Source organism: Brachyistius frenatus, unplaced genomic scaffold (assembly GCF_029030835.1).
Source record: "Brachyistius frenatus isolate BFR_SWC_R1_liver_20210118 unplaced genomic scaffold, ASM2903083v1 Contig_100, whole genome shotgun sequence".
NCBI classification, from domain to species: Eukaryota; Metazoa; Chordata; class Actinopteri; family Embiotocidae; genus Brachyistius; species Brachyistius frenatus.
Genome location: NW_027210699.1, coordinates 312,276 through 330,540, shown reverse-complemented (window position 1 = coordinate 330,540; position 18,265 = coordinate 312,276). Strand labels below are relative to the sequence as shown.

The following is an 18,265-nucleotide window of genomic DNA, read 5'->3' as shown; positions in this document are numbered from 1 at the left end:
TAATCAGACCGCTGAAGAGTAGGATGTGATTTGACAGTAATTATAGGCAACAGAGGAATTATTCATTTCTTAATGAAACTTCAATCTTTGTAATTATTGAATTTGAAATCTGCCTGTAGACAAATTTGTGAATGCATTTTCAGCATATTAAAAAAAAAATTCTGATTCAGAAACCACACTATCATTAATTGTAATAAATTGCAAGGATGTCTTTGTTGCCCTTTTAATTGCCACCAAATTATATTTCCAGGAAATGTCACAGACCAAAAGTTCAGCTCATCTCAAAATTAAACCTTTATTCTGAAAATCTCATCTCTTCCCCATTTCTGCTTCTAATACTCAAGTACTTCAGATGATTAAAACCACATCAAACAACAGTAAATCTTTAAAGAAATAAAGAATAATGTCCATATACAAGAAATCCAACACACCAATTTGTTTATTTATTTACCACTGAACGGAGCCATCTGATTGGTCAAGAGTTACCTTTAGGCATAAACACACATTCACCTCAAAAGAACAAACAATCTGATATAAAAAATAAATTCGGTGATACCTATTATATTCTCAGTATGTTTACATGATTCCCCACAATAAATCAAAGAACCCAGAGGTGTGTGTGGTGAAGCGTCTTCTGTCCTGACTGCTGGTTGAGTGAAGCTCAGTTTGCTGCAGCTGATCTGGGATCTGTTGTCCGGCTGTCTGCAGGCTCTCGGTCCGACAGCGGGAGTTCCCGTCGGTGTGTTTTCTCCTCTACTTGTTCTTGCTGAGCGTCCTCTGCTTCTCTCCGTGCTCCACGATCTTCTCCTCCACGTACAGACCTTTGCGACGGCGGACAGCGTTCATGTATTTCAGGGCCTGGTTGGCCGAGTCCGCCTTCTCCCCAAAGTGCAGGTATTCTTCTTCAGTGGTGGGAACCCAGTTCGGATCACTGCCGATCACCTGAGACACCGCGAGGGCGACAAACATTCAACATTATTACCTGCTGCACAAGGAAACCAAAAATATCCATATTTGGAGGCTTCGTACACACGAGAAGTTCTCTGCATCATATTGCTGTGTGTATTTAATAAAATATTTTTTACTCTGGGATTAATAAAGTCGTATCTTGTCTTTTCCCACACGTTTACCATGTTTACCACATTTACCACGTTCACCACACATTTACCAAGTTTACCACACGTTTATCACGCGTTTACCATGTTTACCACACGTTTACCACGTTTACCATGTTTACCACAGGTTTACCATGTTTACCACAGGTTTATCACACGTTTACCACATTGCAACATAATAACATGAGGAACATAAAGTTGAAAAGTGTTCCACATGTTGTAATATGTAATATATGGAAGCACGTTGAGCACATATGGAAAACATTATTACATCCAATCTGTCACAAATATGGCAAATTTTCACTTGAACATGTGCAGAAATGTGAACACGACAGAAAGAAGACAAAACCTGACAAAGTGACAATCATTTACCCGCTAAATTACCTTTCTGGTGCCTTTTGATCCTTTTTACAGACAATTCTGTCAATATATTTGCAATGTATGTCTGAAAATAAAAACTTCATTTGGATTATATTTGTTTTAGCTTGGATGGTTTTCACATCTAATCCCATCATGGGTTTCACATGATAACATACATCCAATAGCTTTCACATGGGAATCTACATTAACTTCACACATTACACAATAACAAATGTCCAAAAAACACTTTTCCAATGAGCCAAACATGTGTTTCACGAGTGCAGCTTAAACTTTACACTGATTTCAACATGGTTTCACATTTCGTTCCAGTGGACAAGCACATGTGCTCACGTGTGTTTTTGCACACGTGTTTCTCGGTGAGGGTACTGACTGCAGTGATCTGATGGTTTTTCCTGTAGCGCCACCGTGAGGCCGACATGTCTGGTTGTTATATATCAGACATGATTGGATGCGGAGGAGATATAGAGAGAAATAAAACGTAAATCATGGTCACGACGTCGCATTTTGGAAGCACGTTTTAATCAATGGTGACTCTGAATATGTCATGGATTGGACATACTGGCTGTGGTGGACATCAACTCCGTTAACTAGGGACAGCTGTAATACCAGGATGAAAAGGATTATTGTTAGTAAAAGACAATAACGATGATACTGAGAGTTTGTGGATTATATCATTACTATATGTAACTTTGAGGATGATATGGATTTTATAGTTGGTGAAGTGACAGATGAAGCAGGTGAACTTCACGGAGAGGAGAAAGTCTGTTGTGCTGTTTCTCTATATGAACTTATCTCGTGAGCACAAATGAATTCAAAAGCAGCAGGATTTAGTAATTTTATGGTTTCAACAACTATCAGGTGGATCACGAAGACATTTGGGACCCACGTCCTCGTCCTCCTCTGGATAAAAGGCTGGAGATCTTTCCACCGTTCCCTCTTTCATCTTTACATTTTCTATTTGTCCAATATTTTATTACTTAATGACCAAATAGCTGCAACATTAATCACACATTCATCAACGCTCTGCATTTAGAGCTACATGCTAAACAGAGATTGTGAACACGGTAAACACGATGACTTCAACACGTCACATCGTCACCGTGAGCTTGTGAACACGCCGACAGATTCATTGATATCTGAACATCTATGAAATGTTAGAAAACAAAAATGTCCCTTGAAGATTTCAAAGGCTCCAAGGTGACATCTTTAAAATGAGACTTTTGTCAAACGATCAAAACTGAAATGTGATTTATAATTAAATAAAACAGAAAGAACCAGTAAATCCTGATAAGCAGCATTTTTACTTTATTCATGATTTAATAACTAATTCAAATCTGTTGATCAAATCATTGATTATTAGTTTTAGTACTCGTAGACGCTAAAGAGGACGACTCCTTCTGTCACTGAACCAGACCAACTGAAGAAACGACACACACACACACACACACACACACACACACACACACACACACACACACACACACACACACACACACACACACACACACACACACACACACACACACACACACACACACACACACACACATCCTGAAGGGCATCCTGAAACAGTCAAGTGCTTCACTGACTGGCTGAAGAGATTCCCTGTAAATAGTTGGTGGACACACAACTCTCCAGGAACATACTCACACTGTTACACCTGATTGTTCAAAGTTGTGTAACAACAACAACAACAACAACAACAACAACAGAGGTACGAGAGCTTCCTCACCTCTGCACACATGTTTTGTCCATTGAGAGTGTTACATTGTACACACGAAGGATACTACAAATTAAGAATTAAATAAAAGAAAGCTAGAAAAAGAAGTACACTGCACATCTCTTCTCTCACCTCTGCACAGGATTAATATTATCATTAGATATTTTAAAATCTGATAACAATATATACAAAATGTTCATGACTTATACTAACTAACTAACGAAGGAACAAACGAAGGAACTAACTAACCAACCAACCAACTAACCAACCGACTGACCGACCAAACCAACCAACCAACTAAATAACGGACGGACGAACTAACCAACCGACTACAAAAAACAACCAACCAACCAACCAACCAACCAACCAACCAACCAACCAACCGACCACCACCAACTAAATAACGGACGGACGGATGGACGAACTAACCAACCGACTACAAAAACCAACCAACCAACCAACCGACTGACCAACCAACTAACGGACGGATGGACGAACTAACCAACCGACTACAAAAACCAACCAACCAACCAACCAACCAACCAACCAACCGACTGACCAACCAACTAAATAACGGACGGACGGACGAACTAACCAACCGACTACAAAAACCAACCAACCAACTAACCGACCGACTGAACCAACAAACCAACCGACCGACCAACCAACCAACTAAATAACGGACGGACTAACCAACGGACTAAAAAAACAACCAACCAACCAACTAACAAAAAAAATAAAATAATAATCATGGTAACAAGCATATCCTGCATTTTCTTATGATTAAAATATAGAACAATACAGATACTGGAGGTGATGAACTGAAGTCAGGCTCTGAGTTTACAAACCCACCAACATGTAGCATCCACACGGTAGCGGTACCGGTACCAGACAGATGCTCCGGCGGATCAATACCAGACTCTCTCACCGTTCTGCAGCCTGTAGTTCAACAAAAGTTCCATTCTGATGGAAATGTAATGTAAACGTCCCCCCAGGAGTCCCCCAACCCTCCTGTTACACAACAATACAAACCTCCCTTCCCTCCGCGCTCATTCATATGTTAATCTGATATCCCGGCCAAATCGAATCGCTGTCAGGAAGAGCTGACATCAGCAAAGAGCAGCCGGAGAGCCGTGAAGCTGAGAGGACTCGGCGACCACGGGGAGGGGGGGGGACCGACGCTTTGAGGACGCGTCTGCACGGAGATGGAATCAGACAGACCACTTTTAATGAGGCAAAGACAATGGCTGCAAGACAATGTGCCTGCTGGGGGTGTGTGTGTGTGTGTGTGTGTGTGTGTGTGTGTGTGTGTGTGTGTGTGTGTGTAACATGATGAAGAGGGTCATGGTCATGCAGAGGGCCAACAGGTGCTCTGCATGCTTTGTGGCAGCTTCATGTGGTTTTAAAGGGACGTTTGGACCAGATCCTGTTTTTATTCAACAACATTAAAAAGGCATCCGGCTAACGATCGGGGGAAGTTGGGAAACTCTGAACCGACCGGGAGCGAACTGTTCACTTCTATTTTAGTGTTGGAAAACACATGCTTGTGTCATGGTTGTATTAAAACAGTTTCAACTACACACACTGTGTTTTAAAAAGACAACACAGCACCACGACCGCGTCCTCAGGAAACCAACAGGTAAGGTGGTGATGTCAGACGGCCGTCGGAGGGAGCGTCACGCGTCGTGTTGGGACTTGGTCATGAAACCAAAGTATTGGACATATAAAGATTTTGACCCATTGAGCCTGAGGATGAATTCGATCATTATAATTCATCCTGGAAGGTGCGTACCAATGTTGGAACAAGCCATCCAGTAGGTGAGACATCTTTCAACTATCACTGTCTCTGGTGCGAGAAGGAAAGTTATGGAAGAGATCATTAGAAAGGATAGAGACTTGTTATATTTCAAAATTCTCCAAAAGGTTTCTGTAGATAGTCCAGAGTTATTTCAATCATCTCTAACAGCTTCACATCTTTTACTAAAACTAAATGATTAAATTCAGGGATATTTTGTCAGATGGTAATTTCAAGAAATAGCTTCTGGCTCTGAGCTTTCAGATGTTAAAGGTCCCATGTTTGACACTTTTCTGGTGTTTTAGTTGCAGTCTTGATATGAATCAGAAGATAATTTCGTGGTTTTAAGCACTAAAAACAGTCAATATAGTTTTACACACAAAAATCCAGCAAGGAACGTATGAAAAAAAAGGAAATGGAAATATTTCAACAACAGAACAGCCCTGTCATCAAAAAGTAGTCTATCATCATAGCTTTTTTACTTCACCATGATCATCAGAACTTTATCAGCTCTTAATGAGAAACACGATAAAACAACACCAGCAGGATTTAAATCAAAATGACTGTAAAACCTAAAAGACATTAAAATCACAGAGTGTTCGGTCTGATGTTCCACAGCCGAGAGTCATCGCTCTCTCAACTTGACTCATTACCCCAACTGACACCGTCCATATGGCCCACAGGACGTTAAGACGTGTGTGTGTGTGTGTGTGTGTGTGTGTGTGTGTGTGTGTGTGTGTGTGTGTGTGTGTGTGTGTGTGTGTGTGTGTGTGTGTGCGCCAGGTATAATGGTCGAACGCACATATTGTCGACTGCAGCTTTGATTCCAAATCCCCCGAGGAAACGGTCTCATTAACCAGACGGCCTCATTGACCTGCAGCCCCACATAACGAGCTCAGTCACAGTGCAGCTGTGTGTGTGTGTGTGTGTGTGTGTGTGTGTGTGTGTGTGTGTGTGTGTGTGTGTGTGTGTGTGTGTGTGTGTGTGTGTGTGTGTGTCCACATAAACAGAAGGTCTTGTTTGAATTAGTTGTTTCTATTTCTACTATTTATATAAATTAGGGTAGGTTGGATAACAGAAACACCTGATATATAATATATGGCCTCATATTACAATGACTGGTGCAGGTTTGGAAGTTTATGGTCTGAAATAGCAGGTTTATAGTTAGAAGGTGTAGTTAGACATTTATTTTCTGAACCAAACTGGTTGGTAAAAAGCTAACGTCCCCACGACAAAAGCAAAATCACACACTACAAAGTCTAAAATTTGATGTCTCCAAGATTTCTCCTAATAAAGTCGGAAAGTTTATAAAGAAGGAGCACGACGGGACAAAAAGTAAATATTAAACCTCTGACACGGAAAAAATGCAGACTCATCATGACACGTACTGAAGTAGCTCTAAATCTGCCCGAGAAATTGATTGTCATGAGACACGATCTGCATCTAGTATCGGCCATCAGTGATGTCATCAACCATCAGTGATGTCATCGTTGGTTTGTGAACGTTATGGCTAGCTGTGTATAATTGAATGATAAATGAGTAATATTAATCACCTCCCAGTGGCTGAAGACCAGCTGTGGACTGGCCAATCCGCTCGTCCTCTTGCGGATCTCGTCAGCAAACCCGAAGCTCTCTGCCACGGGCAGAACAGCCTGGATGATGAACATGTCCGTCCCCTCCTTCATCTCTTCGTGGAGGACTCGACCCTCCCGCTTCCCCAGCACACCGTAAACCCGGCCTGATGGAGGAGACACCGGAGTGAGGACAGCAGAACACCTGATCTGGTTCCCTAAAAGACTGATTTCACCAAATTATCTTCCAGGTGGGAACAGAGTCCAAAGAAAAGCCTGACTGATTTTAGTTGGACACTAATATCAATATCTCTGATCCTCACAGGGGCATTTTTCCAAATCAATACTATTTTTTAATGGCGGCATCACTGAAAAGTGTTTTGAACAAAACAAGGCAGACAACTTTTAAATGGAAGTTCAAATAGAGAAAGTACAGTAAAACAATACAAACCAACCTACAAACATGAACAATGTAACAATCTGTATTTAAATAATGAAAGAAGAAACAGTGATGGAGGTCTTTGTAATCAGATTCAGTCCCTCCAGGATTTCAGTGTTTTTTTGATTGTTTTGATCAAAATTTTTTGATTTTGCTGCAGATTATCTAAAAAATTGCAAAGTAATTGTTAAGTGAGTTTTTTGCAGTAAAATTGCGGCAATTAAAAAAATTTGTAATCGGAGAATTATTTTTAATTATTTTAAGCACTACCTGATAAACTATGATATATCATCAGTTCCTGTGATAATAATCCTGCTGCACATCACAGAAATATTTTAGTTCTCATCTTTTTTATGTATTTATTGAACTTAGAGAACCGTGGAGATAAAAATTCCTAAAAGCTCCTGAAAGGTCCTAAAAGGTCCTAAAAGCTGCATATGTTTCCAGAACAGACCATCTGTGACTGGAATATAGAAACAAGGACTACATCAGCCTTTCAAAATAAGAGCTTTAGATGCTGTTTAATTCATGTTCATTCAACACATAGACCTGCTGGATGAAACAAACAAAGAGACGTCTCTGACAACTGGACGTGTGGAGAAAACTCATTTAACATCCAGTAATATGGAATCACTTCCTTTGATCGCAAACATTTAATCACATCATTTTAATGTGAAGAACACATTTCCCACAAACCCCGTCACTTCCTGTTTGTCCTCTTGTTCTGGTTTGAGGATTTATTTTTGTTAATAAGGTGAGTTTTGTTGGAAAAGATTTACTTTATGCCGTTAATAATTTCAGCACAGATTCTGATGACGACATCTTTTCCAGTAAAATCACATGACTAAAAAAAAAATTGCAAGCTCCCGCAAATATTGCAGTTTGCTTGACAGAGGAACTGGATATTATACAATCTTAAAAAATAATCAATTTCAACTAGAGAATGAATATATTAATCAAACTTTTATAATCCTAAATCTTATAGACAAAACATGTTCGGTCACAGGTTGCATTGCTTCGCTTGGAGACATTTGTATTTATGCTTTCTGTAGAAAGGCGGATGAACTAAGAGGAAGACGTTCATCCGTAACAATATCCTGGTTCACATGAATCTAAGTGGTGATTTCAGAGGACAGTCGTGGACGTGAAGGACTTCACTTCATGTCATACATGATGCCAAACAGTTAATGACCTGTCTGTTGTCATAAAAGATACAAATGTGTTTTCAAAGCTGCAGCTCACAAAATAATCAAAATGAATCACAAATGACTTAAACTTCAGCCATAAATCTGTTGACGGTGGTGAAGTAACGGATCGTATTAACGCGGGTTAGAGGATCTCAAACACTGAGCCTCCAGTCTGGAGCCGACTTCTCCGTTTACACCTCACTTCATCGCCCTGCTCTGATTCTTTGAGGAAGACCATGATGCTGCTAACAAGCCTGCAGATATTGTTTACCAACATGTTAAATGCCATTTCAAGCCTCATTTTCATCCTAATGACTTTCAGAGGGGGATAATTCAGGGAGGGTTGAGGAGCATCAGTCAATGTTGAGCCTCGCTGGCTCGCCTGTTGTCCTCATGAGGAAATTAACAGCGGTGACATTTTCAGGACATTGAGTGTGTTTGTGGGTCGGTTATGTACATACATACAACATCGGATTTTTTTTTTTTTTTGCGAGAATATTGACGGGAATTTGGCTTCTTTCAGGTCACATTTACATTAATAAAGCCAGAGGATGTCGAAGATTACGTCACAGAAATACAACCATCAGTGATGTCACCGTTGGTTTGTGAATCCTCCAGTTCAGATTCTGTCCGTCACCATCTTTGCTAGTTCGGAGCGGTTCGGAGCAGGAAGTGACCATATTTGGACGAGCTGGGGGAGGAGCCAGCGGTGGATCTGACCGATCTGATCGGAAACCTGACGATACTACGTCCCGCCCACCGATAGCTGTAACCTGACTGCACCACAGGCCTGTCAATCAAACAGACACGCCCCCAAAAACAGGTCTTCTTGAATCTTCTTTTCTAATGAATGAGGGATTATTTTCAGATGGACCTCCAGAAAACTAAGAAGAAGGAGTGACTTTAGCTAACAACACCGAGATAACTGATGGACACATTTGATTCACTTTGGATTTGATGAGAGAAGTTGAATGGGAGTCTATGGAGCCGGAGGCTTTTTGGAGCCGACATCTAGTGGCACTCGCTGATATTGCAGCTGAAGACACTTCTGCATCAGGACCATTTTACAGACCTGAAGATACGAACTCTTTTCTAAATAGTCTGTGATTGAGAAACAGTTCTGCCTTCGAGACCTAATTTCCACCTGCTATTACAGTCTGCATCTGGATTTCTTATCTGGATACATTAAAAATGTTGTTGCACACATCAATCATCACATCCTGCACTGCAGGACTCTGTTCACAGTAATGGGACAGATGGAGGGACGTCCAGCGGACATATCAAACTGTTGTCCTTGAGAGAATATCATCAAACGTAAACTAAACTCTTTGTGTGTTCTCGATGCTCTCTTACCCAACACCTCTGCAGTGGCCATGATGTCGCAGGTGTACATGGCTGCCATGAGTCTCTGGGGCTGAGCCTGGAAGGCGTGCCGGCAGGCCTCCTTCATGGCGGCGATCAGCTGGCCCGACACCGGTCCGTAGCAGTCTGCCGGACCTGCTTCCTGCCTGCGTCCGGCCTGGCTCCGCCCACCCTCTGCCCCCTCCTCCCGTGAACCCGTCGCACTGCTTCCTTCCACTCGGCTGTCTGAAGCCTCCCGGGACGGGGAGTCCTCCTCCAGGGAGTCCTGATGCTGCGGGGGGGCTGCAGACTGCATGTCCCACCTCTCCACGGAGAAGCACACCCCCATCAGGGGCTCCTCACACATGGGCCCAGACAGCGCCGCCAGCTGGAAGCCGCTGGTGATGCTGTTGTCGAAGTCTCGTAGAGCGGCGGTCTGACCCGCGGCCTCGCCGGCGGCGTCTCCTCGGCCGAGACACTGCCACACCGAGGGCCGCCGGTAGGCCTCGTCACCGTTCAGCAGGATGTTGGGACCGCACCTGAATAACAGAACAGGAACAGTGGAGTTAAAGGAGCTACGCATCATTCCTACCCGCTCATATAAACACCAGGGAGACAGCCGTGCCTTTCCTCAGGGATTTCTTAAGACTCCATACAGCGTGAGTGCAGCACCTGATTACGTTTTTAAGCCTATGAGCAAGTAGAATCTTATTTAAGCATCAAACTGACAGATCTTCAGTCATGTTCGTGTCTGCATGTGATTCCAATATTCAGGTTCCAGTTTGGTCTCAAAAACGATCTCTTCAGCAGCTCATATTTTCTAACAGCATGTAACTGTCAATCTGCTGTTTGCTGCTTTAAAGGGTTAATCACAGCTTCTTCACTGCACTGCAGCTGGAAGGAAATTTGATCAAAACCAAAACAATGAGCTGAACAAGGCTAAAAGGCCTCTGCCGAATAAAAGCCCCTTTAAGACCATGGTGGTGGGGGAGTTTGGGTGTTGGGTCGCAGCATTACATAATTACAGCATCTCAAACTGAAGCTGACCAGCCAATTTCATTATTTAAATGTCATTGTGCTCTTTAAGTCTCTGGTAGGATTTAAGAAACAGTAACTCCAAACGTCAGTGTACAGAATAAGAAGGAAACCTGTTTTCATTCTCAGTGTTCCTTTCTATAAACATAATCAATTACAGATTAAAATATGTATAAACTAAAACATGACTGAAATGTTTTTAGAGTAAATTAGGAATAAATGTTTCAAATGAAGTTCTGTTTCTTTCTGCAGTTCCAACATCAGGTGTAATCAAAGCCAATCTGTCTTAATGAAAACACCGTCCGACTCTTCTTCTCCTGCTGATTAATAAAACTTCCCGGCAGACAGACCTGCGTGGCCCGAAGGCCCAGATCCGCTCCACGGCGTTCCTCCACTTCCTCCCCAGCAGCAGGCTCTCCAGCTGGGCCTTCAGTCCGCCGATGGCCTCCACGGTCCCGAGGCTGATGTCCAGGTTCTTCCCCTCCCTCAGCGACATGTTGACCTGCTCCAGAGTCCGGATCACCTCGGCGCTGCTCTCCAGCAGACGGGTCACCTCTGAGCAGAAACACAGTTTCATGCAGCTTCAGTCTCCACTACAGCTTCATTTAACAAACTCTTGTCTTCACAAATACTATCTGGTGCTGCTGAGTTCCCCTGATCATATTGATTCATTAAAAAAAAAAAAAAAAAAAAAGTAAAAAACTTTGATTGATAGAAAAATAAAGACACTTCTGCATGAGCCTCATTTTTCAGACCCAGAAGCTCCGAACACTTTAATATCCAGTCTGCTTCATTCAGCCCGGTGTTACCCTCTGGCAGCGGGACGGCCCGGACACAGACGGTGGCCAGTCGGTTGGGAGTGGTGATGGTGACCAGGCCGCCGGCGTCCACGTGGAGGGTGTCGGATGAACGGCCCTGAGAGGCCTCGTCTTTCACCTGCTGACAAACACAAACACCAACATTACAAAAAGGTTGTGGAAACTAAATTACCCAGTTCCTCCACTGCTCCTTCGAACGGTCTCCTCAGTATGAAACATGTCACTTTTCAGTCCCTCCAGGATTTTGAAGTTTTTTTGTGATTACTGTGATCAAAAATGTTTGATTCTGTGGCCGATTTTCTCAAAAATGTCGATTTAATTTGAGTTTTAAGTGAGTTTTTTGCGTAAAATTGTGGGAATTGTAAAAAAAAAGTTGAAAAACAAAAACGCAATTTCTTTAAGCACTACCTGATAAAGGAATAAATCCGTAATCACTTCCTGTGATAATAATCATTCTGCACATCGCATACATATTTTAGTCTGTGACTGGAATATAGAAACAAGGACGACATCAGCCTTTCAAAATAAGAGCTTTAGATGCTGTTTAATTCATGTTCATTCAACACATAGACCTGCTGGATGAAACAAACAAAGAGACGTCTCTGACAACTGGACGTGTGGAGAAAACTCATTTAACATCCAGTAATATGGAATCACTTCCTTTGATCACAAACATTTAATCACATCATTTTAATGTGAAGAACACATTTCCCACAAACCCCGTCACTTCCTGTTTGTCCTCTTGTTCTGGTGAACAGTTTTATTTGGTGATGAAAACAGCAGCAGAAACTTTCTGATTAGATGAGGAGTTATTTTTATTAATAAAGAGAGTTTAGTTTGAAAAGATTTACTTCATGTTTTAATACTTTCAGCACAGATTCTGATGACGACCTGTTTTGCAGGAATTTTAAAAATTTGAAGCTCCTGCAAATTGCAGAGTTTGCTTGAATTGCTGTTAATTATTGTGATTGTGATTTCCTGGAGAGACGGACGAGAACTCACCGACCATAAACGACAACCTGTACAAACCGAGCACAAACAAAATGCTCGGACTAAAAAACGGACGTTTCCAGGAACTGGTCAGAAGTGAACATGGACTCCAGCTCTCAGGTGGTCGACCCACCTGGTGGATGATGGCCACTTTGTGCTGCCTGCCCAGCTCCTCGTTCACCATGTCCAGCTTCGGAGGACGGATCACCGTTTCTCTGAACGGGATGATGGGCTTCGACACGCTGATCTCAACTTTAGCAAACCTTTTAAAAAAAAAGAGTTAAAACAAGTAAAACACAGTTCATCTGGTTTTCATTATTCTCCAACCATCTACAGGCCAGATGGACGTTTTCCTGCTTTCCTTCCATATAAGAACAGAAACACCTGAAGATACAAGCTCAACATTCTCCATTAAACCTGCTGCAGGAACAGAAGACGGGCAGACGTGGTTGGAAAAGCAGTTTTGAGCAGGAACATGATTTTGTGTCGTAACTTCGTCACAATTCATACAATATTTGTGATAACATTTAAAACAAAATCACAAATGAAGGTCAACCTGAAGGTGGCGCTGGACCAGAAGTCTCTCAAACTCCCAACGTTACTCTGCAGAGTCTTAAACTTCATCTGACGAAAGCAAGAAAGAAACTATGAAGTCTTCAAACAAGATGTTTGTTGTGGACAGACTCCAGGCGTGAAACAGAACCAGGAGGAACGTTGGAGAAAAGGAGCAGAACCGCTGCCAGTCAGGAGGAAGAAGACACGTTCATCGTCCACATTAATACCAACTCGTCTGTTTGATTTCCCAAATGAGGAAAAGTCATTAATGAGCTGAAAGGCAGACAGAGAAGAAGTGAAGGTATTTCTTCTGATTCATGTCTCTGCTCTGAATGTCTCCTGGAGGACAGATGGCTCATAAACACCACACAGATGATGTTAATACTCATGATTAATAACAGCTTCAGACCTCAGCATCACATCAACTGTGAGGAAAGTTTGCTGTTGGACAAATGTGTGTCTGAAATAATGAATCAACTGATTGATTAGTTAACCTAATGAAATGGTTTAAATCATCATGTAAACATCCCGTCCAGGCAAGTTTAAAGATTCACACTCTGATTTCAACAGAATTTGTATCTAATAGGATTTTTTTTAACCAACTAGTAAGAAATTCTTAATCTGTCTTCTAATCTCCTGATTCTGTGAACATTAAAATACTGAAGTCTTTATTACTTTATAAAGTTCCCTGAGATGACAGAGACCTGAAGACCTGAAGACCAGAAGACCTGAATACCAGAAAACCTGAAGACCAGGAGGCCTGAAGACCAGAAGACCTGAAGACCAGAAGACCTGAAGATCAGAAGATCAGAAGACCTGAAGACCAGAAGACCAGAAGACCTGAAGACCAGAAGACCAGAAGACCAGAAGACCTGAAGACCTGAAGATCAGAAGACCTGAAGACCTGAAGACGAAGCAGGCAGCTGAAAGTCTCTGTGCTGCTCACAACACGGCATGTTTAAGAACTTCTGCCTGATTTAACATTACATTAGTGGTAACTCTTGATCATAAAGCTGCTCATCGACCGGTGTTCAACTAACAGCTCAGTGTGTCCAGATCACAGGCTGTTTAGAAAAGAGTTCGTAGCTTCAGGTCTGAAAAATGGTTCTGATGCAGAAGTGTCTTCAGCTGCAATACCAGCGAGTGCCACTAGAGGTCGGCTCCAGAAAGCCTCCGGCTCCATAGACTCCCATTCAACTTCTCTCATCAAATCCAAAGTGAATAAAATGTACATACAAACTACCGGAGACAGAAGACAATGTCAACGACATCTGATGACTCCATAAAACATAACGCTGCATTTCTAATATTCCTACTGTGTCTTCATCAACACCTCCAACTCGTCCATCCTCTTCCTGAGAGACCTTCACGCTCCCCGTGATAATCAACAGAAGAGATGATATATATTATATTATAATCGTCCTCATCGCTCTCCGTTAGGAAGCAGCTCTGCATCCCCAGTGTCTCCACTCATCTCCTCTGCCGAGGCCAAAAGTTCACTCTTCCAAAATATGTAAATCTGCAACTGCAGCTTCTATACAAACTGGATATATTTCCAAAAGTACCAGAAAGAAGTTAAATTACACATTTTGCCAAGTGGAGGCTTCTAATCTGAGCTGCTGTCACGGTTCTGGTTCTCCTTCATGAACCCACCGACCCAGACAGCCAAACCCCAGAGGATCACTGCTACCTGGGCTGGACAGAGCCTCATGCTGTGGTCCAGATGTTGTTCTTGTGTTCCAGATGTTGTACTTGTGTTCCAGATGTTGTACTTGTGTTCCAGATGTTGTTCTTGTGTTCCAGATGTTGTACTTGTGTTCCAGATTAAAAGCATCTGAGGAAGCTGCAGCTGTTCCTTGTTTGAAACAACACAACTCTACAGTCAGAGTCCTGACATGGAGGAGAACTATTAGTTATTGGACTAAAGGAAGTTTATCGTCTGGAACACAACATTTGTTTTGTCACTGTTGAGCTTTACTATGGAGCGATAGGAGCCTCATGATAAAGAATAAATCTGTAAACGAATAAAGAAATGAACGTGGAAATATAAAGACAAACAAAGTTTAAACGCGCTTTCTGTGACAATAGACAAAAGACAATACCATTTTAATCTTTGTTAAACTTTGAGACCGAACTGCTCTATTATAGAGAAAACCCAACAACATAAGAGGAAAATCTGTCTTTTAACAGTAAAATAAAAACCTCGGACAGAATCCGACCCATCGTGTGTCCGGCTGCCTGGGACCTGCTGGGGGAAAGGTACGAGGGTGACGTTGGATCGGCCCGCACCGGCTACTCGGGCCTGATCAGTCACCACAGCGAATGAGCTGTCTCCATTTAAGCTTCGGCACCAACGCTGCCAAAAGACGCCATTCACTAAAAATACCTTCATCACTAAAGGAGGCGGCGGATAAACTGAACGTCTGAGCCCCCGAAAAGGAGGAGCAGGAGGAGAGGGAGATTAGAAACTAACCAACTGAGAAGCTAACAAACCTGACAGCACAAAAAGTATAAAATCAATACATTTTGTAACTCAGGTTTTTGACTAGAGGAAGTGAGCAACAATTTAAAATGAGTCTGTGACCAGCAGCAGCATGTTGGAAACAGGAAGTGACACAACACGCTCACTGCGACATCTTAGTAGATCAAATGCTCGCCACAAAAAATAATTTGCGGATCCGCCAATGTGAACGGGGTCCTCTCCAGATTTTAAAGGGTTCTTTCTCTGCTCCTTTCCACCAACTTTCATGAAAACGGGGCCTGTGATTTTTGTCATAATCCTGCTAACAAACAAACAAACTAACAAACAAACACAGATCCGGCTGCCTGTCTGCATCGGAGGCTTCACTGAGCAGCACAGATTGTGGTTGGCTGACCCGGAGGCCATCGGAGGTCATCAGAGGTCACCGGGTCACCCCAGAGGACACGTCGGTGTTTCGGTTTGTGTTAATGTCACGCAGACACGAGAATGAGACAACATTCCTTACAAACACAGACACATTGACGAACATGCATCCTCTTCTAATCCTGTTACACACAGTAACAGAAACCAGGTAATCCTGCCGCTCACCGTCCCTCCCGCTGATCCATTCTAACACCGAGTCAAAGACGTTTTGAAATCACTCAAAGTCTTAAAAAGAGAATCTCTGTTGTGGTTTTTCACCCGAACTCAGTTGAAGACCTGCAGCTGTTTTTTGTTTTTAATTTATATTTTTTTAAATTATTATCTTGTAAAACATGTTTACGTGATGTTCCCATTTTTACAAAGGTGAAAAGAATAAAGTGAAATGACTTAAAAGTACACACTGTAAATAATACATATTACAAAAACATTAAAAAAAAAAAAAAACAAAATAGAAAATATGAACATTGAACAGAGGAGCAGCTGAAAGAACAATTTTGGATCACGTAACATCTATTTAAATGAAGATGCTGAATCGATCCAAGATTCCCAAAACAAAAGTTAGTTTCTCCGTCACAAACATATCGTGGATCACATGAACCCTCGACTGAGGCAACTTCTGCTGTCGTCCATTTTCTCCTGAGAGCTTTCTCCCTTTCCGAACACCTGCAGCTGTTTGCAGAGATGAAGCTGCTGTTAACTTCCTGAATGAATACTGATGCTCCGTCTGCTCCGATGCACAAATCGAACTAACTGATGCCACCAAAAGTAATGAATGCAGCTTCATTGTTAATGTTTGTATTTAACAGTGTACTTCTTCAATCTGACACTGAGGATGTCTTGAATAATCCACAAGGGACGTCTTATATCAGTGAACAATGAATGAGAACATTAAATCACTGTTGTTAATGGCATTTCAGTAAAAAAAGAAAAAAAAAGGCATCTTTCAGTATTCAAACGACATGTTAACAAACGGCAGCGTTCAGTTTATCGTATGTAGCGTAGAAGGAGAGAAGTCGACCTGCTCTGACCTTAAAAAACACTCAGCCGTGAGCAGTCAATGTTGGAAGTGGTTGAGTTTGAGTTTTTTCCCATCCTGTCTAAGAACAGCACTTCTTTTTAAACGCCAATCAGAGTCAACCAAATTATTACACAACGTAAAGAGAGAAAGAAACTAAAACCAAAGTAGATCAGAACTTTATCAGGTTCTGAGATTATAAATAGGCAGAATGTGACTTTACTGTCAGAGACAGAAACCAGAGATGTCCAGTCTCAGTGACGAACTACAAACTGAACAAGGCAGACTCGAAACATCACGGAAGGAAAACCGAGTGTTGGACACGTGCACTTCCTCCTACGATGCAAAACAGTCAATGAAATAACGAACACACAAATACACACACACAGGCCACACAGTGACAGGGAGATAATCCCTCCCACAGCGGTGATGTCACAGTCTTGTGCTTGCTCAAGTGGCAGCACAGCGCTGACCTGGTTCTGAGCGCTGGTTCAGGTCAGGCTGCCTGACAGCGACGTCACACAGCTCCAGCTGCCATTGGCCGGCCGACGAGCCAACCGCTCGCCTCACCAGCCACCGAGCGAGGCAGCCAATCAATCACTTCATGAACCAGCTCGCTGGCCAATAAGTCACATCACCTGCCAACACGCCAACACACGGAAACATAAGCCAATGATCTGGTCGTGCAGCGAGCCACCAAGCCGTCCGGCCGGCCAATCAGCCGTCCTCTGGGCTAAGTAGCCAGCCAGCTGGCCGGCCCCTGTCCTCCTTTGCCGTGTCTATCCCGGGCTGTCTGGCCTGGCTCTAAACATAGCATCAGCGCTACACATGGCCTCCTTTCCTCAGCTGGACTCCCTCAAATACAGAGCAACAGGCAGCGCAGTGGAAACCTAATCCAGTTTACTGACGGAGACGGAGACGGAGACAAACTCCCAAATCAGGTCTCAGACACCAAGAGGAGCCAATTAACTCTGCTCTGCATTAGTATCTCTGTCATATTCCTATTTGTCACTTATACGTTGAATGACAGGAAGTATAAACCCTGTACAGTGTAAAGTCATCCAATCCTACAGCTGCCTAATAAATCCTGCATGAGTGATTTAAAAAAAAAAAAAAAAAGGTCAAAGTGCAATAAAACTGACAACATAAAACTAACAGCACCAACAATTAGATTTGAAATATGCATGTATTTACTGCACGGCCATTATATTACGTTGCATTACATCATAAAAGTTTTGTTCGCCTGGTTAATCAGTCTGTAGAAACATTTATGAAAAATGTATCCATGCACTTAAATATTGCAATACCCTGTATATTACTGTAGGCTATGATGATAAAATGACCAATAAAATCATAATACAATGACAATCAGAAAGTGGACATTATTACACTTTGTAA

At 42.3% G+C, this 18,265-nt stretch overlaps 1 protein-coding gene across 2 annotated transcripts in view; it reads right to left on the bottom strand.

The window, feature by feature from the left end:
* Positions 1 to 421: 421 nt before the first annotated feature.
* efl1 (elongation factor like GTPase 1) overlaps positions 422 to 18,265 on the bottom strand; it is an 86,091-nt gene continuing 68,247 nt past the window's right edge. The window contains exons 17-22 of one of the 2 annotated variants that reach the window (XM_069711468.1): positions 12,526 to 12,655; positions 11,394 to 11,523; positions 10,935 to 11,139; positions 9,562 to 10,088; positions 6,565 to 6,749; positions 422 to 942 (exon numbers count right to left, since the gene is read on the bottom strand). In XM_069711468.1, the coding sequence (XP_069567569.1) occupies positions 754 to 942; positions 6,565 to 6,749; positions 9,562 to 10,088; positions 10,935 to 11,139; positions 11,394 to 11,523; positions 12,526 to 12,655 (1,366 nt within the window). In that variant the 3' untranslated portion in view covers positions 422 to 753. The remainder of the gene's footprint in view (positions 943 to 6,564; positions 6,750 to 9,561; positions 10,089 to 10,934; positions 11,140 to 11,393; positions 11,524 to 12,525; positions 12,656 to 18,265) is intronic. The other variant, XM_069711469.1, reaches the window with a different exon arrangement.